This window comes from Melospiza georgiana, chromosome 2, assembly GCF_028018845.1.
Source record: "Melospiza georgiana isolate bMelGeo1 chromosome 2, bMelGeo1.pri, whole genome shotgun sequence".
Classification (NCBI taxonomy): domain Eukaryota; kingdom Metazoa; phylum Chordata; class Aves; order Passeriformes; family Passerellidae; genus Melospiza; species Melospiza georgiana.
This window is the reverse complement of record NC_080431.1, coordinates 43,281,159-43,300,856: the sequence shown is the minus strand read 5'-3', so window position 1 is coordinate 43,300,856 and position 19,698 is coordinate 43,281,159. Positions and strand designations below refer to the sequence as shown.

At 34.9% G+C, this 19,698-nt stretch overlaps 1 protein-coding gene across 4 annotated transcripts in view; it reads right to left on the bottom strand.

Annotated features, from left to right (window-relative positions):
• DACH1 (dachshund family transcription factor 1) overlaps positions 1-19,698 on the bottom strand; it is a 352,602-nt gene that overhangs the window by 94,320 nt on the left and 238,584 nt on the right. For 2 of the 4 annotated variants that reach the window (XM_058018353.1, XM_058018351.1), the window contains exons 5-6: positions 10,083-10,218; positions 7,684-7,821 (exon numbers count right to left, since the gene is read on the bottom strand). In XM_058018353.1, coding sequence (XP_057874336.1) covers positions 7,684-7,821; positions 10,083-10,218 — 274 coding nt within the window. The remainder of the gene's footprint in view (positions 1-7,683; positions 7,822-10,082; positions 10,219-19,698) is intronic. The other 2 variants (XM_058018354.1, XM_058018352.1) reach the window with 1 other exon arrangement.

Sequence of the window (19,698 nt, the reverse complement as noted above, 5' to 3'; positions counted from 1 at the left end):
CTACTCTCTAAAACCAAAACTAAGTTTAATACCAGAGCTGTGTGAAGGAGAAGTAGTCACAAGGCAAACTTTTTCATAGCAGTTTGTTAGGATCTAAATCAAGGTTTCCAAACCCAAAGAAGGCCTGTTTAGAGACAAAGAGTCTGTGGACTTTTTGTTTTCAAAGTAGCTTCCTAAGCAGCAGAAAGAGAATTTGATGCAAATCATCCAGATATGAGATACCATATCAAAGTGGACAAGCTTTTTCAACAAATTAAAGTTGAATGGTAGGAACAAATTGAAACTGCTTCTGGTTGAATTGTGAGAATCTGATACATCTCAAAGGACACAAACCCAAATTATCTGCACTAAAGGAAAGAAATATCTCTGACAACTCAATCTGACCATAGATTGCATGCAAAGATAGCAGATTCTGTAATAATCATTGTAATACTGCAATACTTTCTCAGAACAAAAATTTCAAAAATATTATGTGTAGATACTGTAACAAAAAAGGTAGTTGAAATAATTTTTTTTTTAAGAAAGAAATATTATTAGTTATATAAAATTTGCCATATTATTACAAGGAAATAATATCTATGTCTGTGCTGCAATTCTCAGTTAAGGCTTTCCAAAACTGATTTTGTGGAGTATTTTCAACAGCTTAGATAAAACTTAAAGCCAATTGCACAGCAGGTTATTAACACTTTCAAAGCAGTGCCTTCAAGAAGTCTCAAGTGGAAGACATTCTGAAAATTTTGCTGTGAGCTCTCTTTTCTGTAACAGTAACCATTAGAATAAAGTGGTACAAATAAAGCCTAGTACATAAATTTCCATTAAGCCAGGGCATTCACTTATGTGAGTTTTCAGGAAGAACATGTATGACTCCATGCTCCCTTTAAATTCACAAAACAATTATATGTTAAGTCTTCACAATTCAGTCCTAGGGCAGCTAGACATATCATGTATCCTTTTGTTCTCCTGCAAAAAGTCAAACTAGAAATAACTACTTTAGAGAAACAGAACCATATTTGATCACCCTCACGGTGCTATGGGACATACCCTCTCATAGTGGGATGCCATAACTTCTTTAACTTCATTCCCTGTAACATATTTCTCCTACAAGTAAACGCTAAGACAACTGATGATTTGAAAATTTCAATGTGGTAGCATGATAAAAAGGCTCTTTCTAACACCTTATCAATGCCCATTATGTCTTTCATTTAAGAATTCATTTAAAAAATCATAATGAGCATGCACAATTATTTCACAGGGGTTTATAGCTCCTCTCCGCTATAGATACAATAAAAACCATAAACAAACTAAAGACTATTCTAAGGTCTATTGCATGAAGGATACATAATGATCACTGAAAAGAAAGTTGGGGGAAAAAAAAGAAACTAAAGAATAAAGCACCTTTCAGAACTGTTTGGGGCACAAGACGTGTAAGAACTGCACAGGTAAGGCTGTTTCAGTAGATTGAAAATAGATCCGATTCTGTGCACATGTAACTCATATGAGCTTATTCAGAAAATCAGGTGTGTCCAAGACTCATGTGAGTCACTTTAAATGTGCAATAGGCAGTTTATTTATGTGCAATTGGGCTGCATTGAGCCCAGTTAGCCAGGAATGTTTTGGAAGTGATGTGCACATATTCATCAAATGAAAACTGCTCAGCAAATCTCTCATAAAATGTGCCAAAACTACTACTACCCCGGCAGAACTAAAGACCCTAGTAGCAAACAAGTCTGCAGAGGAATGTCATTGGAGGATGACTTGATGAGGGTCTACCGGAATAAATTTATCCAATTATTTGCACTGAAAAAAAAGCTTTCAGAAGTTTGTACAGCCTTTGTACTTCTTCCTGCCTACACATACTATTCACACCCTAGTCAATAATATGTTTTCTATGTAACAAAAATAGATGTTTTCCAGCTACGTAGGAAAAAAAGAACCCATTAAGAAAAAACTTCTGATTTTATTTTTCACCTTTGTAATCCATTAACTGTAATAGCTTTTAATGTACTTTTAAAATTCCTGAGCCTCTCAGACTGAGTGAAAAGATACATCAACAACCAAAGTGTAAAAAGGTTATCTTGGTGATACTGGCTTTATCAAACCTTTAATTTAGCAGATCTTTATTGTATTACCTGTCATAGGTCAAAAATTTGACTATTATCTTTTAAGGGTTTGAGAAGTCCTAAGTGATACAGAAAGCGTGAACTCAGTATCTTAAGGATTTAACAACTAATCTATTAAGATTTAATAAATAAGATTTAAGATGTGAATTGAGAATGTCGACTTAAAATGTGTTAACTGCAAATGTACTGGCATGTAGAAACCCATCTAAGTATAATAATATTCTTCTTTTTACATTAAAATGCAATATTCAGTCAAATAAATACATTGTATAAGTATCCCTCTGTGAGTATGCATCCACACAAAAATGAACAGATAAAATATGTTTACACATAGCAAATATGTTTACATCAAGCAGCCAGGCAGCAGAGCTGCTGATGAAATTTACTCTGTACATGAGCTGGTAAGTATCCTCCTTAAAAAAGGGCTTTCTCAGAATGGAATTTTAAGCAAAGGTCAGGATCACTTGCTTGATAACTTTGTTAGAGAACAGCCCAGGCTGGAGAGAATTGTGTTGATGCTAAAACTTTGAGTCTTTCATATTTATAGAAACATATTCATATGTGTTTCTGTATTTATTAAGGTGAAAAAGCATGCTATATTTACATTGCACATGCCTTTTAAGAGGATTTACTGCTTATAATACAAAATGAATATCTAACTATATAGGATGGCATACTTATCATTAGTTCCCTTTTTGATGCATGAATGCTAACAGGAAAATCCAATTCTAACTTCAGAATATTTAAATTTTCCATTTTTAACTGAGGATACTTTGAAATTTTTCATTCTCTTCTAGAAAATATTAGCCAAAGGTCTAAGACTGATGTTGTCTTGACAGGGGGACATAAAATAAAAAGAAAGACAACCCAGGGGCTTTTTCATACATGGATTTGATAAAATTATACCTTAATTGCTGCTGTCAAGAAGCAGTTATTGTTGATTACCTGAAAATTACTTGTGGAATTTCCATTAATATCATAGTTTAAAACTCTTCTGAAAGAAATACTTTAACTTGTTTTTGAGCATGGTGAGTATTTTATACTTTGCCATAGAAAAGAGCATGCATTTTTTCAGCAAGAGAGTGTCCTTCCCATAACATCTCAAATAACATATTCAATTGAAAATGTAAGCATGACATTCAGGCTTCATTTGCTGTTGGTGTCTATCTAAAAACAGCCCAAATTGATGGAGACAGAAAATTCTAATCTGATGCCCTAAGGCCAGATCCAATAAAACACTTAAGCATCTAAATTTGGTGCTAAAGCAACAAACTTTTCAGTGGCTGTGCCCCATAAGGGAATCTTGGGCTGAAGTGAGCTGAGTTTTACATTTCTTTGTAAAGTGCAAGTAGGTATTGCTAGCCAGGTACCAGTTAGAGGGTGCTATGAGCAGCCACTGCCTCCAACATCACCCAAAAAATGGCATGCAGCCACCTGGAGCTAGTAAGTAGACAAACACTGTCAGCAGGACTGAGCTATAAATTACACCTTGCATACCCAAAACAACCTGGGTCCAGGTCCTTAAGGGTAAAGGGATAATGTTAAAATATCTCTCCTCTTTTACAAAAGGCACAGTGATTAAGGATAGGGCTCAGGAAATGTGCTCCACATCTCCAAGTACGGTGTGTTTGACTTTTAAGCCATTGGTTATTTTGAACTCTCTTTTTTGAAGCACTTCAGATCAATGGGCAAAAAGAAGATCAGGATTCAGCCATCTAGTCTTTTATGTTCTCCACTAGTTCCTCTTTCCTATCCATGCTTAACAGATAGCATTACTGAAGAGCTGAACAGATATTCAGTTCCATAAAAAACACCAAAAATCTGCTTCTCAAAGCTTCAGACTGGGAAGGTCTGCAGGATGTCATACGTAAGCTGAACGGGAAAAGTGATGAAATGTACCTCACCAAAACTGAGGAACTAGACTCTTCATGTCATAGAAACTTGAAAAGACTTGAAGTCTTCTCTTAACATAGAAAACTGAAAGGATCCCTTCTAATATGAATCCTATACTTCACATAAGCCCTTCTTGTTAAGTCTGACTCAATAAAACCAAATGAGTATTATCAAAGAGTTCATAATTATAGATTACAAAAGTAGATGCTTAGTTTTGGCTGTCAAACACTTGAGCTAACATTGTGTACTTGAACTTACCTCATTCTTCCCAGGACCATTTGCAGTTCTACAGCCTTCTTTCAGTAAAATTGGAAATGCTGCTGTCTTCTAATAAGCAAAAACTTTGGAAATCTGGGGTAATTGACCTCTGGTGATACAGATGATGACATCTTGAGTTATGTATGACCTGTGAGGCAGAAGTGCTCTGCTGTCCTCCCTAGTCCAGACTAGGAACCTCACTGGACCACAAACTACCTTAGGAAACCTAAGTATCCTTCTTATGGAACCCAGGGCATGAGTGGAACTTCAGACATGTACACTGGGTCTGGACCCAGCACAAAGCTAGGATGCAGCCAAGCTGCACTCCTGGGTTAAGCAGCTGGAAAATGTCCTCAACACTCATGTTTCATTTTATCAATAAACATTCTAACATTGACAACAGAAACTCTTCCAGTTTTCCTGCAACAAATAATGACCCAGAGCCTTAGGTGAACTTTCTAGTTTTAACAGTCAGATCCACAGATCCTCATTTGATGGTTGGCGTCATAATAATAACCTGACCCAATGGAAGGTAAAGTCACTCACAACTCCACATACCAGAACTTGAAAATATATCTTGAAGGCAGTCTAAAGGCAAATAAAACAAGCAAAGACCAAAAAAAAAAAAAAAACCTCAAAAATTAAACAACAACAACAACAAAAAAAAAAAAAAAAATCAAAAAAAAAACCAAAACAAAACCAAACCCAAACAAAAGAAAAAACCCAACCAAAAAAACCAAACAAAAAACCCTCCACAAAACTACATAAGTGCTTTACTGGTAGCTTAAACCACTCTAATAAAATAAACTGATTTTTGTCATTAATAATAATTCTTGATAGATTTTTAATAGAAATACATATGATCTTTGAAAGACTTATTCAGTTTGCCAATGCCAATGAACTGTTTCTAAATATATTACACCTTGTTGTGTGGACTGGTCAAATTAGCTCATTTGTACTATGTTTCTAACAGGTAAATGGCATTTTTCACCCACATCCAGCTCACAGATCAGGTCAAACAAATGGTTCACCCCTCTGACAAAAATTTGTTATGTTGATCAGTTAGCTCTGTTATAACTTTGTTCTCCCTTCAAGTCATCTGTTGACTATCCCTGATCTCAGATAACTTCAGAGATTTTTCACCTTTTCCTTTTTTTTAATGGAAGAGAGGACAAAAAGAGAGAAGACAGGACCTTCCAGACTAGGAAGGATTTTCTAGGTTCTATTAAAAGACATTTTAGTTGCACCTAGTGTATTTCTGCCAACAAAAGTCTTAGAAGAAAACACATTAATTTTTAAATGGTTCATGATACTTACTTAGAGCTTTTGACTTCTATTTTCCTTTTCCCTTTCCTTTCCTTTCCTTTCCTTTCCTTTCCTTTCCTTTCCTTTCCTTTCCTTTCCTTTCCTTTCCTTTCCTTTCCTTTCCTTTCCTTTCCTTTCCTTTCCTTTCCTTTCCTTTTCCTTTTCCTTTTCCTTTTCCTTTTCCTTTTCCTTTTCCTTTTCCTTTTCCTTTTCCTTTTCCTTTTCCTTTTCCTTTCTTCTCAGCTGAAGAAGATGATGGCATTTTAACAATAAAAGTGCCACCACCTGCATGTGTGTTTGCATTTTTAAATATGGTCACCGTCAGACTGATTTCCAGGGGTAAAACAGTTTCAAAACCTGATTGCAAGCTCACAGTGACAAAACTAGATAATTATTATCTCCCCAAATATCTGTAAGTCAAATTACTTGTTTTAATACAGATTAGATTAGTACTAAAGTTACAAGATTGATATGAGAGACATGATAAATGTAGTCATGACAGAAAACAATTTTTAATTTAGTAACCCCTATCAATCTAGATAGCCCATGAATATTTACCATTAATTCAGTAGGCTGGAACAGAGCAGGGAAAAAAAAAAAAAGAAAAGAAAAAAAAAGGTGTTTTGACCTAAACAGGACTGAGGAAAAAAGAGAATTCTCAGCAGTTTTACTGAGAACAGATATTGCAAAGACTGGTAAAACATATTTGGGATAGCATAATTAAAAAACCCTTTGAAAAACTGAATGACATGCAAAAGTATTGCCATTCTTAATATGTACTTCTCTTTGCAGAACTTACCAGTCAGATTACAGTTAAACAAGTAACTTCAAAGGCTGAAATAAAATCATTTATGGAAATTCAAAACAAACCTATTTGATCACATCATACTTCACAGCAGGGATACAATTTGCAGAGGCTGAGTGAGGGCATAGTGTAAGCAAAAACAGGTTGTGTGTGCAATGAACCAAACTAAATGGTTTATATAAAAGAAATGTTGTTTCCATTAATTTTTCTGGTAATCTTATTAAAAACACCACCTGTCCAGAACAGAATTGTCCAGGTTTTAATTCCTTTTCATATCTCAGTGTTCAAACACAAGACAGAGGAGGAATCACCTTATAGCTACTAAAATCTGTCACAAAATGTCTTATTCTGAAATCTTCATAGCTACAGCAGTTTCTCCAGCTCTGTTTCAATGTCTGGTTATTGTACTTTTTACTTTTTCTCTCGTTGTGCTCAAAGAACTGACTTTTCTGATAAGCTTAAAGAAATTTTTTTTCAAAGCATGCATTGCTTTTTAAGCCTCTCTTTAAAAAAAATGTTTCCAGTCTATAAGACTTAAAATTCACATTTATTAAGCAAATAAAACACAAAATGCACCTTTAGAAATTTCACTACCACCCCACCAAAATCCCCTGTAAGAGCCCTGAACAGGAACTTGACTTTGAATACCAGCAGAGATGAAATGGTGTCATAATCAGCATAAGTGCATGTGGACTATTCACCTAGATCAAACACTTTGGTCATATACTCAATTAAATTTAAATCCCATTATATAATGTATACCAGCCTCATTTTATGCAATTCCCTAATTTAATGGCTTGGTATTAGCCTTTTTCATTTTTGCACACATGGACTAATTTTCATGGTGCTCAGTCCCTCTGGGAAGTAGGTCATTAAAGTCAACTGGACGGAGACAGAAACTTTAAATACCTAAACAGTGCTGCAGAAGGGTCAGAGTGGCAATAATAATGTAAAACAGCTTTTGACTCATCCTACTTTGCAATATTTATGAAATTTCTCCCTCATATATATAATAATATATAATAATATAATAATATATAATATATAATAATAATAATATAATTTTATATTTATATTTTTATATTATATATTTTTATATATTCATTAATATTGGAGATGACAAAATAGAACAATAATGAAAATTATTATCCTGGTCCAATTTGATTTGTGAAACTGAAAATAAAAGATCAGCTAAACAAAAATCTCAATAAGGAAAGTAAAAATCACAATTATAGTAATATTTAGCTACCGAGACAACACCTGTTTTACACTGAAGCAGTAGAATTAGAATATTCATGTTACCTTTCTCAATGTGTATTCTTTTTGTCTCATGTCCCACATCATGACCAGCCAGATCCCCCTCCTTAGGTCCAGGCAGGACATTAGGTGACAAACCCATCAGCATTTGGTTCATAGAGAGCCCGTTCTGATGGACAGCTGCTAGACACAAGCACAGGCAGAAAGAAATCAGCTGTCATACTAACAATACTCTTTTTTACTTATTTTACATTGTCTTCCTCGTAATTATACAAGAATTCTAACAATCACAAACTTACTTAATTAGTGCTATCAGGATCCACAGAGAGGAAAAGTTTCTTCCTGACACTTCTACTTTAAAACAATGAATTTTAAAAAGAAAGTTCAGTAACTTTGGATAAAGTTAGAGATTTGCAAATATGTTCTCCCTTATTTAACGAGAATTCTTAAATTTTTAGTTCATTGTACAAAAATGCTTGAGACCAACATTCCCAATATGCAGTCCCTAACAACTTCCTTAAATGAAGCATTGTGGCCTTTCAGGTGATAAACACTGTTTTTCTATATATTCTGTGCAACAGTAGAATTGCTTCTTTGCCCATCAGACAGGTGGAAAAGCCTTGTCCAACATCTTTCAGAGACCCTCATGAGTCTCAAACACACCTCAGAAACTCTTATTAGGTAGTTTATATTTCTATGCTTTTATTCTGGAAAAAAAAAATTTTTCAAGATGTTTATGCAATTTTAGTAATTTTTTTTTTTTTATATGGAACCCATATTCCTGTACTAGCCATCTTTTTCTTGCTGGCACTACAAAAGATGTACTTAAGAATCAGGTGTAATGTTAGCAAATCAGATAGGACAGAAAATAATTATCTTATAAATAAATAAGCTATTGAAGTGATCCACTACTTAAGGAACTCTGCTATGTTTACGTGGAAGAAAAAAAAGTGCAAAGGTCCCACTCCTCTCTGTAAACTATATAGTAAACTGAACAGTATAATTTCCTTTTTTGTTAAAAAATGAGCAATTCCTTAGCAAAAACAATAAATATCTCTCAATTTAGATTTTGGGAGTTTCTGATGTTTTATTGTTTTAGGGTTTTTTTAAGAGAACAATGGAAAAGAGCTTCATCAGTTGTAAACAAAAATACTGTTCAATCAATTAAGAAAAAAATTAATTCCACATTTGTGAGGGGTTTTTTCAGACCTTCACGTATGAAGCCTGCAGTGGGTTGATCCTGGCTGGACACCACATGCCCACCAAAGCCACTCCATCACTCCCACTCCTCAAATGGACAATGGAAAGAAAATATAATGAAAGGCTTGTGGGTCAAGCCTGGGGAAAGAGACAGGTCACAGTATATGGGATGCCAATTTAATCTGCTCTCTGAATTGTCCAAGTGATAAGAAAACAGAATTTTCAGCTTGTCATAGTCAGGCCTCATTTCTTTTCTTTGGTAAGTCATTTTTCATCACACACTAATGAAAGATCTCTCATCTGAAGGTCAATGAAGAGTCAGTTTCCTGAGCATAGGGAGAGCCTGAAGAGGAGCAGCCTAAAGGACACGTGTTGCATCTAATCAGCATGGCCACCTATTTCATGCAGCTATTTCATGGCCTTCTATGTGTGTGCCAAACCCTCCAGTTTCACCTACTGACAAATTCCACTGTGGAAAGACTATTTAAACACACAAAAACCTGCAACAGAGCAGTATTAAAGGGAATGGACAAGTGTAATACGAATTTAAGTACACATCCATAAAATAGTATGCATTTAAAACCTTAATTTCCATTGCTGCACTGGAATATCACAGATTTCAGAGTCTTTGCCATGTAATTTACAACATGTATATGGAACTTTGATAAGAATGGCATCACTCTGGGGCACCACAGTTTAATTTCACTCTGTCCCCTGTGAGCTATGAGGTGATATTCTTTCTATCATATTTCTCACCTTTAAAAAATTTTTGTATTTAAAAAAATTATGAAGTATGAACATTTTTAATTTCTTTCACCCAATTCTTCTCTTTACCAAGCAATTCTACCACATAAAATATTGCTTCTGAAGTCAGATTCAATATAGAAACCAAAACTGAGTAACCTGATTAAATAAAATTCACTTTCTTTTAAAAATGTTTACACTTTATGTATAGTTCTGAAACTAATCTAGCAAATTGCTTCCTGCCTGCAATTCTGTATTTCACTGCTCATATCTTTATGTTTAATATGACATGATGGCAGTTTGTATCAGTACCCGTTAAGGTAGCATCAGATATTATGGTACTGCAAACTGGGGAACATAATGCTGGGAGACAGTTATTGCAGCTGAGCTTCTGAACGGGAGACATATGAGACCTGTTCAAGGCGAGGTCACTGTGACCAGAAACACAAGCTGCACCTCATCAGCTTTGGAGGGGTGGGAAGGAGAAGAACGGGACCTACGGATTCTGTCTGAAGAGCTCTCGGTCCGTGCGGGAGAGCTGGACACGCTGCTGCTCCGATGGGAGGATGGGTGGCTGCCGGGTCTTCGGCCCTCTTCAAGAGAAGGAGCAGGAGAAGGGCTGTCTGGAACACGTTCCTAGACCACACAAAAAGCCATCGAGAAAAAATGGCAATGTTAAACCAAGCCTCTGTTTCCAAACATCACTTCCCTAAACTGAATCTCCCTCTTAAATTCCAACCTATTCATTCCTTTGTTGACATTTCCAGGATTTGCAGAGCATTCTCAAGGGAAACTTGGCAACTTTAGGACACTAGACCTTACATTTCAGCATGCAATGTGAATACTGCTCATCCTATCAGGCTTTTAACTGCCTTCTGGACTACTTTAAAAATTAAGATGTTTGTTCACCTTTTTGTTGTTGTTGTTGTTGGTTTGCATTTCTTTTTTTGGTTGGTTGGTTTTTTCTGGTTTTTTTGGGGTTTTTTTGGCGTTTTGTTTGTTTAGTTTATTTTTGTTACTCGTATCATGCAGTTGAATTGGAAGCATACATTTTGGCTTACAGATGTTAGCTTTATGGGATGAGGAATTATGTATTTCTGTAAATAAATAAAGACCAGGTACTGTTGTTTTATCTCATGTTGACTTTTACTTCACAATTTAATTTCAAAGAGGTTTCTTGGGCAATGAGATCTTTTGGAACTGTTATGGATAATAAAGAAACTACAACCTCCTTATAGTACCTATATCAGTCACATGACTGATGTAAGTCCAAATGCCTATTTTTACCATGGAACACAAACTTGGAATGAATCACACTTTTTGGATGAATGTGGCCATATCACTTCAAAATGGGGAAAACCACCACTCATATTTTTCTATGCAGGGAAAGGCCTGGCAGGGCAGCCAAGAGGAGCTATGATGCACTTCAAGAGTTTCCTTGGTTTTGAAAACCAGAATGTAAGGACTGTGATGGTTTGAATTGCATAGCTGCTGTGTGAGAATTCTTAGTATGTAGCAGACAGATACATCTGATATTTACCCAGAAGTCTGACACAAACAATACAAACAATAATCAAATGGAGATGAGCGCAGGATAGCTCTTTCTAGAAAATTCACTGTCTTTCCCTGCAGTTTCCTTTTTACTGCTGAAAGTTCTCAAGACTCATTGCTAAAGTATGTGAGAGTGAGGCTGTTTTGGAAAAATAGTGATAAAAATAAATGAATCCTATAGGGGAAATCTGTTGGAAGGATTGAAGATATTAAACTAACTTTTTTTTTGCTTGTTTTTCTCCTTTTGATAACTGAAAACCTGACTTATAATGAGAAAAACAATGAGCCCAAACCACCAATCAACAAACAACTGCACACATTCAACTCACTAAAAGCTTTTGGTAATGAAATAATACAATTAGTATACATGTGTAATAACACAAAAAAACTCTTGCTGTTGCAAATGTATTTTCTTGAAAAAAGCAGTACATTCCTCACACAGAAAGGTTCTTTTCAAGCAGCCATTCTTTTATCATGCCCAGTCACTAGATAAATATTTATTTCTCTGAATGCATTCCCAAGAAATTTTGCAACATCCTCAACTATAGTAATCAATAGATTTGTTCAAGGTAAGTTTCATAAAAAAAATTCTGCTGAACTTGAGATTCTGATTGCAAAGGGATTCAATGAGCATACTGATGGAGTGGGAGGAGATTTTTTAGAGCAATGTTGCAAGACATTTAAGTGGATTCCACTTTAACAGTCTTAGGTTTTTAAGTCAAAAACCTTGATGAGGATAGCTTAACTGCATCATAGCTCTAGGCTTATTATGACTTTGATTGTGTTTATATGTCCATGATCTGGGTATTCAAGAGGAGGATTATAATGCAGATGTTTTCAGAATGTAGAAGATTTATTTCTTTAGATTTAGGAGGATTTAAGCATGCACAGTGTACAGATTTGATATAAATTAGAACACGGTATATTTAATCATTCATTTAAAATATAATTTCACTGTTTGGCATACAATGTATTGTTCTTAGAAGGGTTTCATTAAAATGAAATCCAGTGAGCACATAAGATTTGAATACAGAGCTGCAGAGTAAATTAATTTATTTAAACAGCTTAATTTGTTTATCCTATTTATTTATGTGTGCTTTTACAGCACGTATTATGAGATGGAGCGAGCAAAAGGAATGCACAGGACAACGAAATATAATTACTGTACAAACAAAACAGATAATGAGTTTTATTCTCATATTATATGACATAGACAAAATCCATGAGAAAACTATATATCTTGGCTTTATCAATTCATTTGTAAAATACCCTTTAATTCCAATAAAACATGGGACTGAACTACACAGAAATGCAAAATAAACCAATTTAGTACCTTAACTATTGTTTTATATCCTTGCTTCATATTTCCACAATCAGCAGTCTAGTCTATAGCAATGTTTTGTGTTTAACAAATTCACTGCAATAATAAATGGCAATGCTGCTAATAATAAATTGAAGTACTCTGTAGTTGTAAAAAAGCCATAGTAATAAACTAACAGCACTGGAATATCAATATGTCTTCCTTAAGCGAGATTTTGTGTAGAAAAGATTAATTTGGTTTGTGGCAAAATATTAACTTTAGACTCCATTTAAAATTTTTCAAAAAAGGAACTGTTCAAAATTGTGTTTATTAAATAATGCAGATCAGAGATATTTTTTCACTTCTACAGCCTGCCACTTTTGTACAAGTTACTCTACATGAAACAGTAAAGAAATAGAACTTACTGACTTAAAAACCGGGCAACAGATATCACCTAGGATTCTGTCCACTGCCCAATATTTTTCCTAAAACTTAACTACTTTCCTAAAATTTTACTCCAAAGAGGCAGATATTTCTGGAAAAACTGGTGTATAACCCTCTCTCACTATTTTTTTTCTCCATTTTTTGCTAGTCACAGGTAAAAAGTAGTGTTAACAATTTAGGTAATATGCAGGAATTTAGCATCTGGTTCACCAATGTTTCAGGATTGTTAAGACTCTCAGTTAGGTATCAGAGGCTTTACTAAGCAGTGGGCAACAAACTCTTAGGGGCCAAATTTGAAGCGTTCCTTATCTTGGTGATCTTCACAACTTGATCCAAATCATGAATCCTAAGCATTTAGGAATCTGGCATTTACCTCCTCCAAAAATGTTCCTACCACAAAGAAATTTTCACTCTAGGGAACTCTAACACCCTTTCTTGTACTCTTATTCCAGTGACAAGTTACACACTCTCAATATCAAGTCCATTTCATAAATAACAGGTTTGTTCCTGTGACATTGGGTATATTATGCTGTTAAAAAAACAGGTAAAAGATTTCAGTATCAGAGATTGAAACACATGAGATTGAGGTTATCTCTGGAATTGAAATCACCCCAGTTTTGTTCCAGAATACTACATAACATTCACAAAATCACACTGTCTTGATCTCTTTAAGTAAAACAGGAGAGTTCTTATGTATTTATCAACTTTTTTTCTAAATTTCTCAAATAGGCAAATACTGCAAAATCTTATTCTGAAAGTTATTTTTAAGTAACTTTAAAAAAAATAATTATCTTAATACATCAATAATGCTATTCAGAAGACCAGAAATACTTTCTTCCCTATATCACATCTTTGTCCATATATGAGGTTACAAATATTAAATTCTTTTTGTTCCTATTTTATTTCTGTTTCAGCAGCATGCTTTCACTGTTTGAACATTGCTTCATTACCAAAAGCCTTCCTCAAAATATATCAAAACACAAAGCTGATGAAGTTCAGCTGTTGCATCACTATTGAAGACATTTCAGGTAGTATATGTAGGAATAATACTTCTGCTCCTAAGAGGACAGAAAAGTAAGTGGTATCTTCTAAGTTGTCACCACCTCAGTTTGTCCATAAATATTTTTTATTCTTTGCCATTCTTGTTCCTTGCTAACAAAATTGTTTACCATTTCTGACAAACTTTGAATACATGTTCTTGCAATAACCAAACCAGATTTGCATGCACAGTCTTCACCTCCTGGCTATTTGTCTCCTACAGGTATTTAGTCTTGGCCTTTTACTATGTTCTAGTTTACTTTGCCTTAAAACTCATCTCTTGGGTTCAGTTCTCCTTTAATTTTAGTCATGGAATGAGCTCTAGACACACAATTAAGTCTTGCTCTAAAGGTATATAATTTTTTAACTATTCAGTTGTCTTGCTCTTCTTCAGTATTGAACAAACTTCCTTAAGGATGTTTGTGCTTTAAGTCATTGAAGTGCAAGAATAAAGTAACTTATTTTCAAGGTCATACTTTTCATAGTTTAGGTAACTTTTGGAATTGTTTAAGTTGGAAGAGATGTTCAAAGGCCATCAAGAGATGTTTAAAGTTTCAATCAACCTGTCAGCAGGGACACTGTCCACTGGAGGAGGTTGCTCAGAGCCCCATTCAGCCAGGCCTTGAACACTGCCAGCTATGGGGCAACCACAGTGTCCCTGCACAGGCTAACTGCATGCCAGGCAAAGTATAAATGACACAAACTGTTTTATACAATCGTGATAATAATAATAATATTAATGATCAGCATCAGCATTATCTTTTAATCAGGAGTGTGAGAGACTGGACTGGTTAATGACCCAAAAGGCAGCCCACTTGACCACCCAGGTGCAGAGGGCACACACTCATCACTGAAGGCTACAGCTGGGTGTTGAAAAAGATAAGAAAGGAGGCTGGCAAGATGCAAATCTTGCCAACTTGCCATTGGGCTAGTGTTTTTTATCATGTCTCTGCCCTTTTCATAATGGCTCAGGCATGAAAACTCACCTCAGAAAGTACTGGGACATTCACACAAAGTCTGAAGGTGTTCACCCATTCTGATGGACATAAGTGACTCAACTGTGCTGACAGGAGAGGTGGCATCCCCAGAGGTGTCATGGATCATGAAAGACTCCAGAAGTGTCCTGTGATGCACAGCCTTATACCATTCAGTGTGAAACTCCCTACCTCAGGAGTGGAACCTGGGCATTCCTGAACCACCTGAACCTAAGCATATATAACGGTGGAACTTTGGTGTTTTGTCAGCTTTTCCTATTCCTGACAGATCAAGACAGCCACAAACACTTCAGCCAACAGATATTGAAATTGCAACAGTCAAGTCTTGTTGTGAGGTCCGTGGGTGGTGATATCTTTCTAGTCCTTTCCATTTTTTAAGTGTCATTTTCATGTTTTTATATTGGTATATTACTACATAAAATAATAACCTAAATGGCTACACATGTGCTCCCCCATTGCAACCAAACTGTTCTAAAATAAACCCTCCAAGTGTGTATTTAAGAACACGGATTTGTGTTTTTTCATACGACATCCAGTGTGGTTTTGCTCTAATCTGCCCCAAGAAATCTATCAATGAGAACCTGCGTTACCTTCACCATTTGGTGGTTGTAACAAGGAGTAGGTTATATTTTTTCCAGCCTTTGTGGGAAGACACCTGTCTTCCAAGCCTTTTTGGTGGTAGAGTTATGAAAATCGCTTTTAAAAGTGATCAAAACACAGATTTCTTTCTTCAGTTTCTTACTGACTTATTTTGAACTTGTGTGAGATGCATTCCAGGAATAACTTTCTTGTAAAATGTCACATTTAATTTGACATTGCTTTAGCTGAATAAGTGTAAGAAATTAGTAACTTGAGTATCTTTTGTATTTTCTGCAAACAGAACATTTTATTTTTACAGTTTTACTTTTTCATTCCACTTTAGTCAAGACACTATGGTGCTCTAAATGAATATTTAGACTCAGGAAGTGAAAAATTAAATGGACTAATAGTTAGTTATTTCCTAACTTCCTCAGTCACTTCTATATGAGTGTTATCAATCTGACTGAATGCTATAAAATTTAATTTCTATTTCCTCACCTGCATACTATCTGGCTTGCTGAAGATCTCGCTAACTTCACACTGATGCACATGACATCTTTTTCACCTTGTTCTTACAGATCCACTTCTAATCCCAATCAAAATTCAGGAGTTCTAATATTTTATATTGTCATTAACTGCACTATTATTTTAAATCTTAGATGTCTTATGAAGAAAAGAATCCATGATGTTTACATTACATGTTTTCTCTCTGTGTGAATACCTTGAACTTATTTATCTTTTGGACCAATTGAAGTTGATTTCTATTACATTTTTTACTTCCACAATTTTTCATTGTACCTACTTTGCTCTTCTCATCCCAAGAATACTGACAACCGAAAGCATAAAATGAAGAAAGAGATCAACTGAAGATAAGACTGAATTGGCTTGATTTTTAGTGTCCTGTTTTCTACATGTATTATTCCGGCAGAAGTTAACTGAGAGGAAGCCAAATAGGAGACTTCCAAGTAATCCTTTAACAGTACTTGCACAACAAGAGATCTAATCCTTGGAAATCATGAGCAGTAGTGGGTGTCAGTGGACAGGGCCATTACAGAGATTAAAAACAAGCAAGCAAACAAAGTTGATCTCTATCAACAGAAGAAAGAGCTTGGTTTTACCTTCACAACAAATATTTCTTCTAACAAACAAAATATCCTTCTAAGGTACACAAAAAACCTCCATGCAATAGGCAAATATATAGACATGCAAGAAACTCTGTTCCAATCAAATTAGTAACTCCTTATTGGCAAGCTGGACACACTTTCTGATTTTTTTTTCTCCTGATTTCTCTGATTTTTTTTCTGTTTTTCTCACACTACACACATAGCTCCCTGTTACACACCAGAACACGCAAATTTCCTAACATATGAGCATTTGGCTATTAGCTTCAAACTGCACCAAAGAAATATGCACAATAAAAGAATCATAGGATCGTCTATTATTAAAAAAAAAAAACCCAATGATTCCAAGTTACAGCGTACCACATTTAGTTAGCATCCTCTAAGGTCATTATATAAAAAGTGTATTAAAAGCTAAAACAAATAATATTAATCATATAGATAGAACTAATTAATGAGGTGGAACACAGTGTCCTCTAATATAAAGATAGTTAAGCCATAATAAAGAAGGTCAACTATACTATGACCTAAGATCTACTCATTCTAAATGAAAAAAAAAAAAAAAAAAGCGTGCATATACACAAGTTATTCTAAGGCAGAGATTTTCTCTATTATGTTCAAATTCCTACAAATTAGATATCATATTCTCTGCAGCTAGGATAAAATTTTTATTTGAATTACATTATACTTAAAAATTCATTGGTATATTCTAATTTCCATGTTTGGTTCCTTTACATGTAAAAGCAGTTGTTTTAGGAGCTGATAGTCCTATTTTTATTCTAAAATATTTATTGTAATAAAATTACATTTTATTATTTAAATGCTCTAAATCAAATTTCTCCTTACATACAGAAGAAAACTTGATCATACGTCACATATCAGATAAAGAGGAAATTAAAGTAGCTTCCCTCTTGCCCTTTTACACATTCAAGAAAAGCATTTTAAAGTAGTGTTAAAATTTCTGGTTTGAATGCACAATGCACTAATGTCTCTAAAAATAGTAGGTTATCTGAAAAGTCAGGTGTTTTTCAGGTTAGGCATACAAAAAGGGTTTTTCTGCCAGTTTGGAACACAATCAATTTTGTTCTCATTCCCTGTCTGTGAAAGGCGTACAGCATATCCAGCTTCACAGGAATGCTGCCACTGCCTGCATAATGCTTTTCCTGTAAGACAGAGAAGCGTCCACAGAAAACTTTAGCCTTCAACACAGGATTCAGGATTCAGATCAGTGAAGTGAACTTGCCCTTTTTCCTCTCAGAGTCTGTTTCCTTGCAGGTATGCTCTCTGGACTTGCTCACCACTGATAACAGACATTAAAATGCACTCTGCTCAGCCATTTCTATATGGCAGAGATGTATTTCCTCTCTTTGGCTATTATTTGGACTTTTTGGGAAAAAATCACAGAAACACATGAGTCTGAGTTGGAAGGGTCCCAGAAGGACCATCAGGTCCAGGTCTTGAGTGAATGGCCCATATAGGGATTGAATCCATGACCTGGGTGCAATCAGCACCAGGCTCTGACCAACTGACCTATCTATTATAGGCAAAAAAAGATAGAAACATTAAATTACATCAACAGGAACACACATATTGACAATGAAAAATGAAAAAGTGAATGAATTCTAAAATTAAATTTCATGTCAGAATAGTCCTATAAACAGAGTTATTCTAAAAAATAAAATCTGTCAGCAGCTACTCTTGTTAAATAAGTTAACAGTAAACTTCTGCTATGGGATCACAGGAACATATCTATCTATATATAGATAGATTTAAAAAAAGGTAAAAAATAGTGTAACACAACCAGTGCTATGATAGGTGTGAGGAAATTAGTAAACTTTAGTCTGATATATCCATTATACAGTGCAAAACTACTGTGCCACTGCTGTCTTCACTTTTTCAGCTGGACATATTGGTTTCTTCTGTTTTATTCTTAATTCTTCCTATAACTATTAGTCACATATAGATAAATTGCAATTTTTGATTCTGGCATGCTGCTGCTCTGTTCTAACTTTTACAATGTAATTTCAAGTTGCTATTATTATAAAGTATGTCCTGTATATTTTCATATATCTTTCTGCTGAGTGGAAAAAAAATTGATGTAGTGAAACTGCTAACAAGCTCAGCCTTTGAAACCACGGGCAGGTGATGAAAGCCACTTCATGTCTAAAGCATCCCCAGGTCACAGCTGTCACACTCACTGCAATTCATTGTTGTCACAATCTGCTGTCCCTGCTTGTTGTTGCTCTCCTCTTATTCATCCAACTCATATATCTAAACATTCCATTACAAAAAGACATCTAATGCTCATCTCATGTTCGAAAGGGCACAACACTCTTCTGAAATATAATTCTGAAGATTTTAGGGCTCAGAGTTCACTGCCAAATCTAAGGTGTTGCTTTGTAAGGCTTCCCTTGTAATTTTGTCTTTGTCTCATCTCCTGAATGCAGCAGGATAAAATGTTTAGTTAGTACATGATCTCAGCTTTATTCCAACATCTTATCATGAAGAAATGAAATATTGCCCAGTAATAGAAAGGCATTTGAAGCTTTGTGAGTTTAAAGATAACAGCGCTAGCTGTGAAGTCAGTGAATTGGAAGGAAAGGTCAGCAAGTCATCTACTGTGGCACTGTTCACAAAGGCAATCCTTCTATCCAATGAACCTGGTTGTTCGCAATCTGAAGACTTTGATTTTCTAAGACTTAATTTTGTTCTTTGTTACTTAATTAGATATGGTTACTATTGATTTACTTTTCAGAGTCAAAATTTCTCACAGGCCTTCTAACTTTCAAGCAGACTTTACACTGGCAAACATGCAGTACTCTAATTTCAAATCTATGCTGTTGTTTCAGGTTACAACTACAAACTCTGAGATGAGTGATTCAAAAACTTTTCAATTTGTGGGAACATTGACACTAAGGAGAAAATACTTCAGTAAAATTAGGGTTAAAAAATGAGTAAAACCATAGTGAAAACAAAACCAAGATGTCTGAAAATAATTGCAATAAAAAACTGGAAGCTATAATTCTAATAACAAACAGTTTCATGAAAGAGAGCAACTGCACTATTTATCCATTCCTGTAAAAATAAAGAA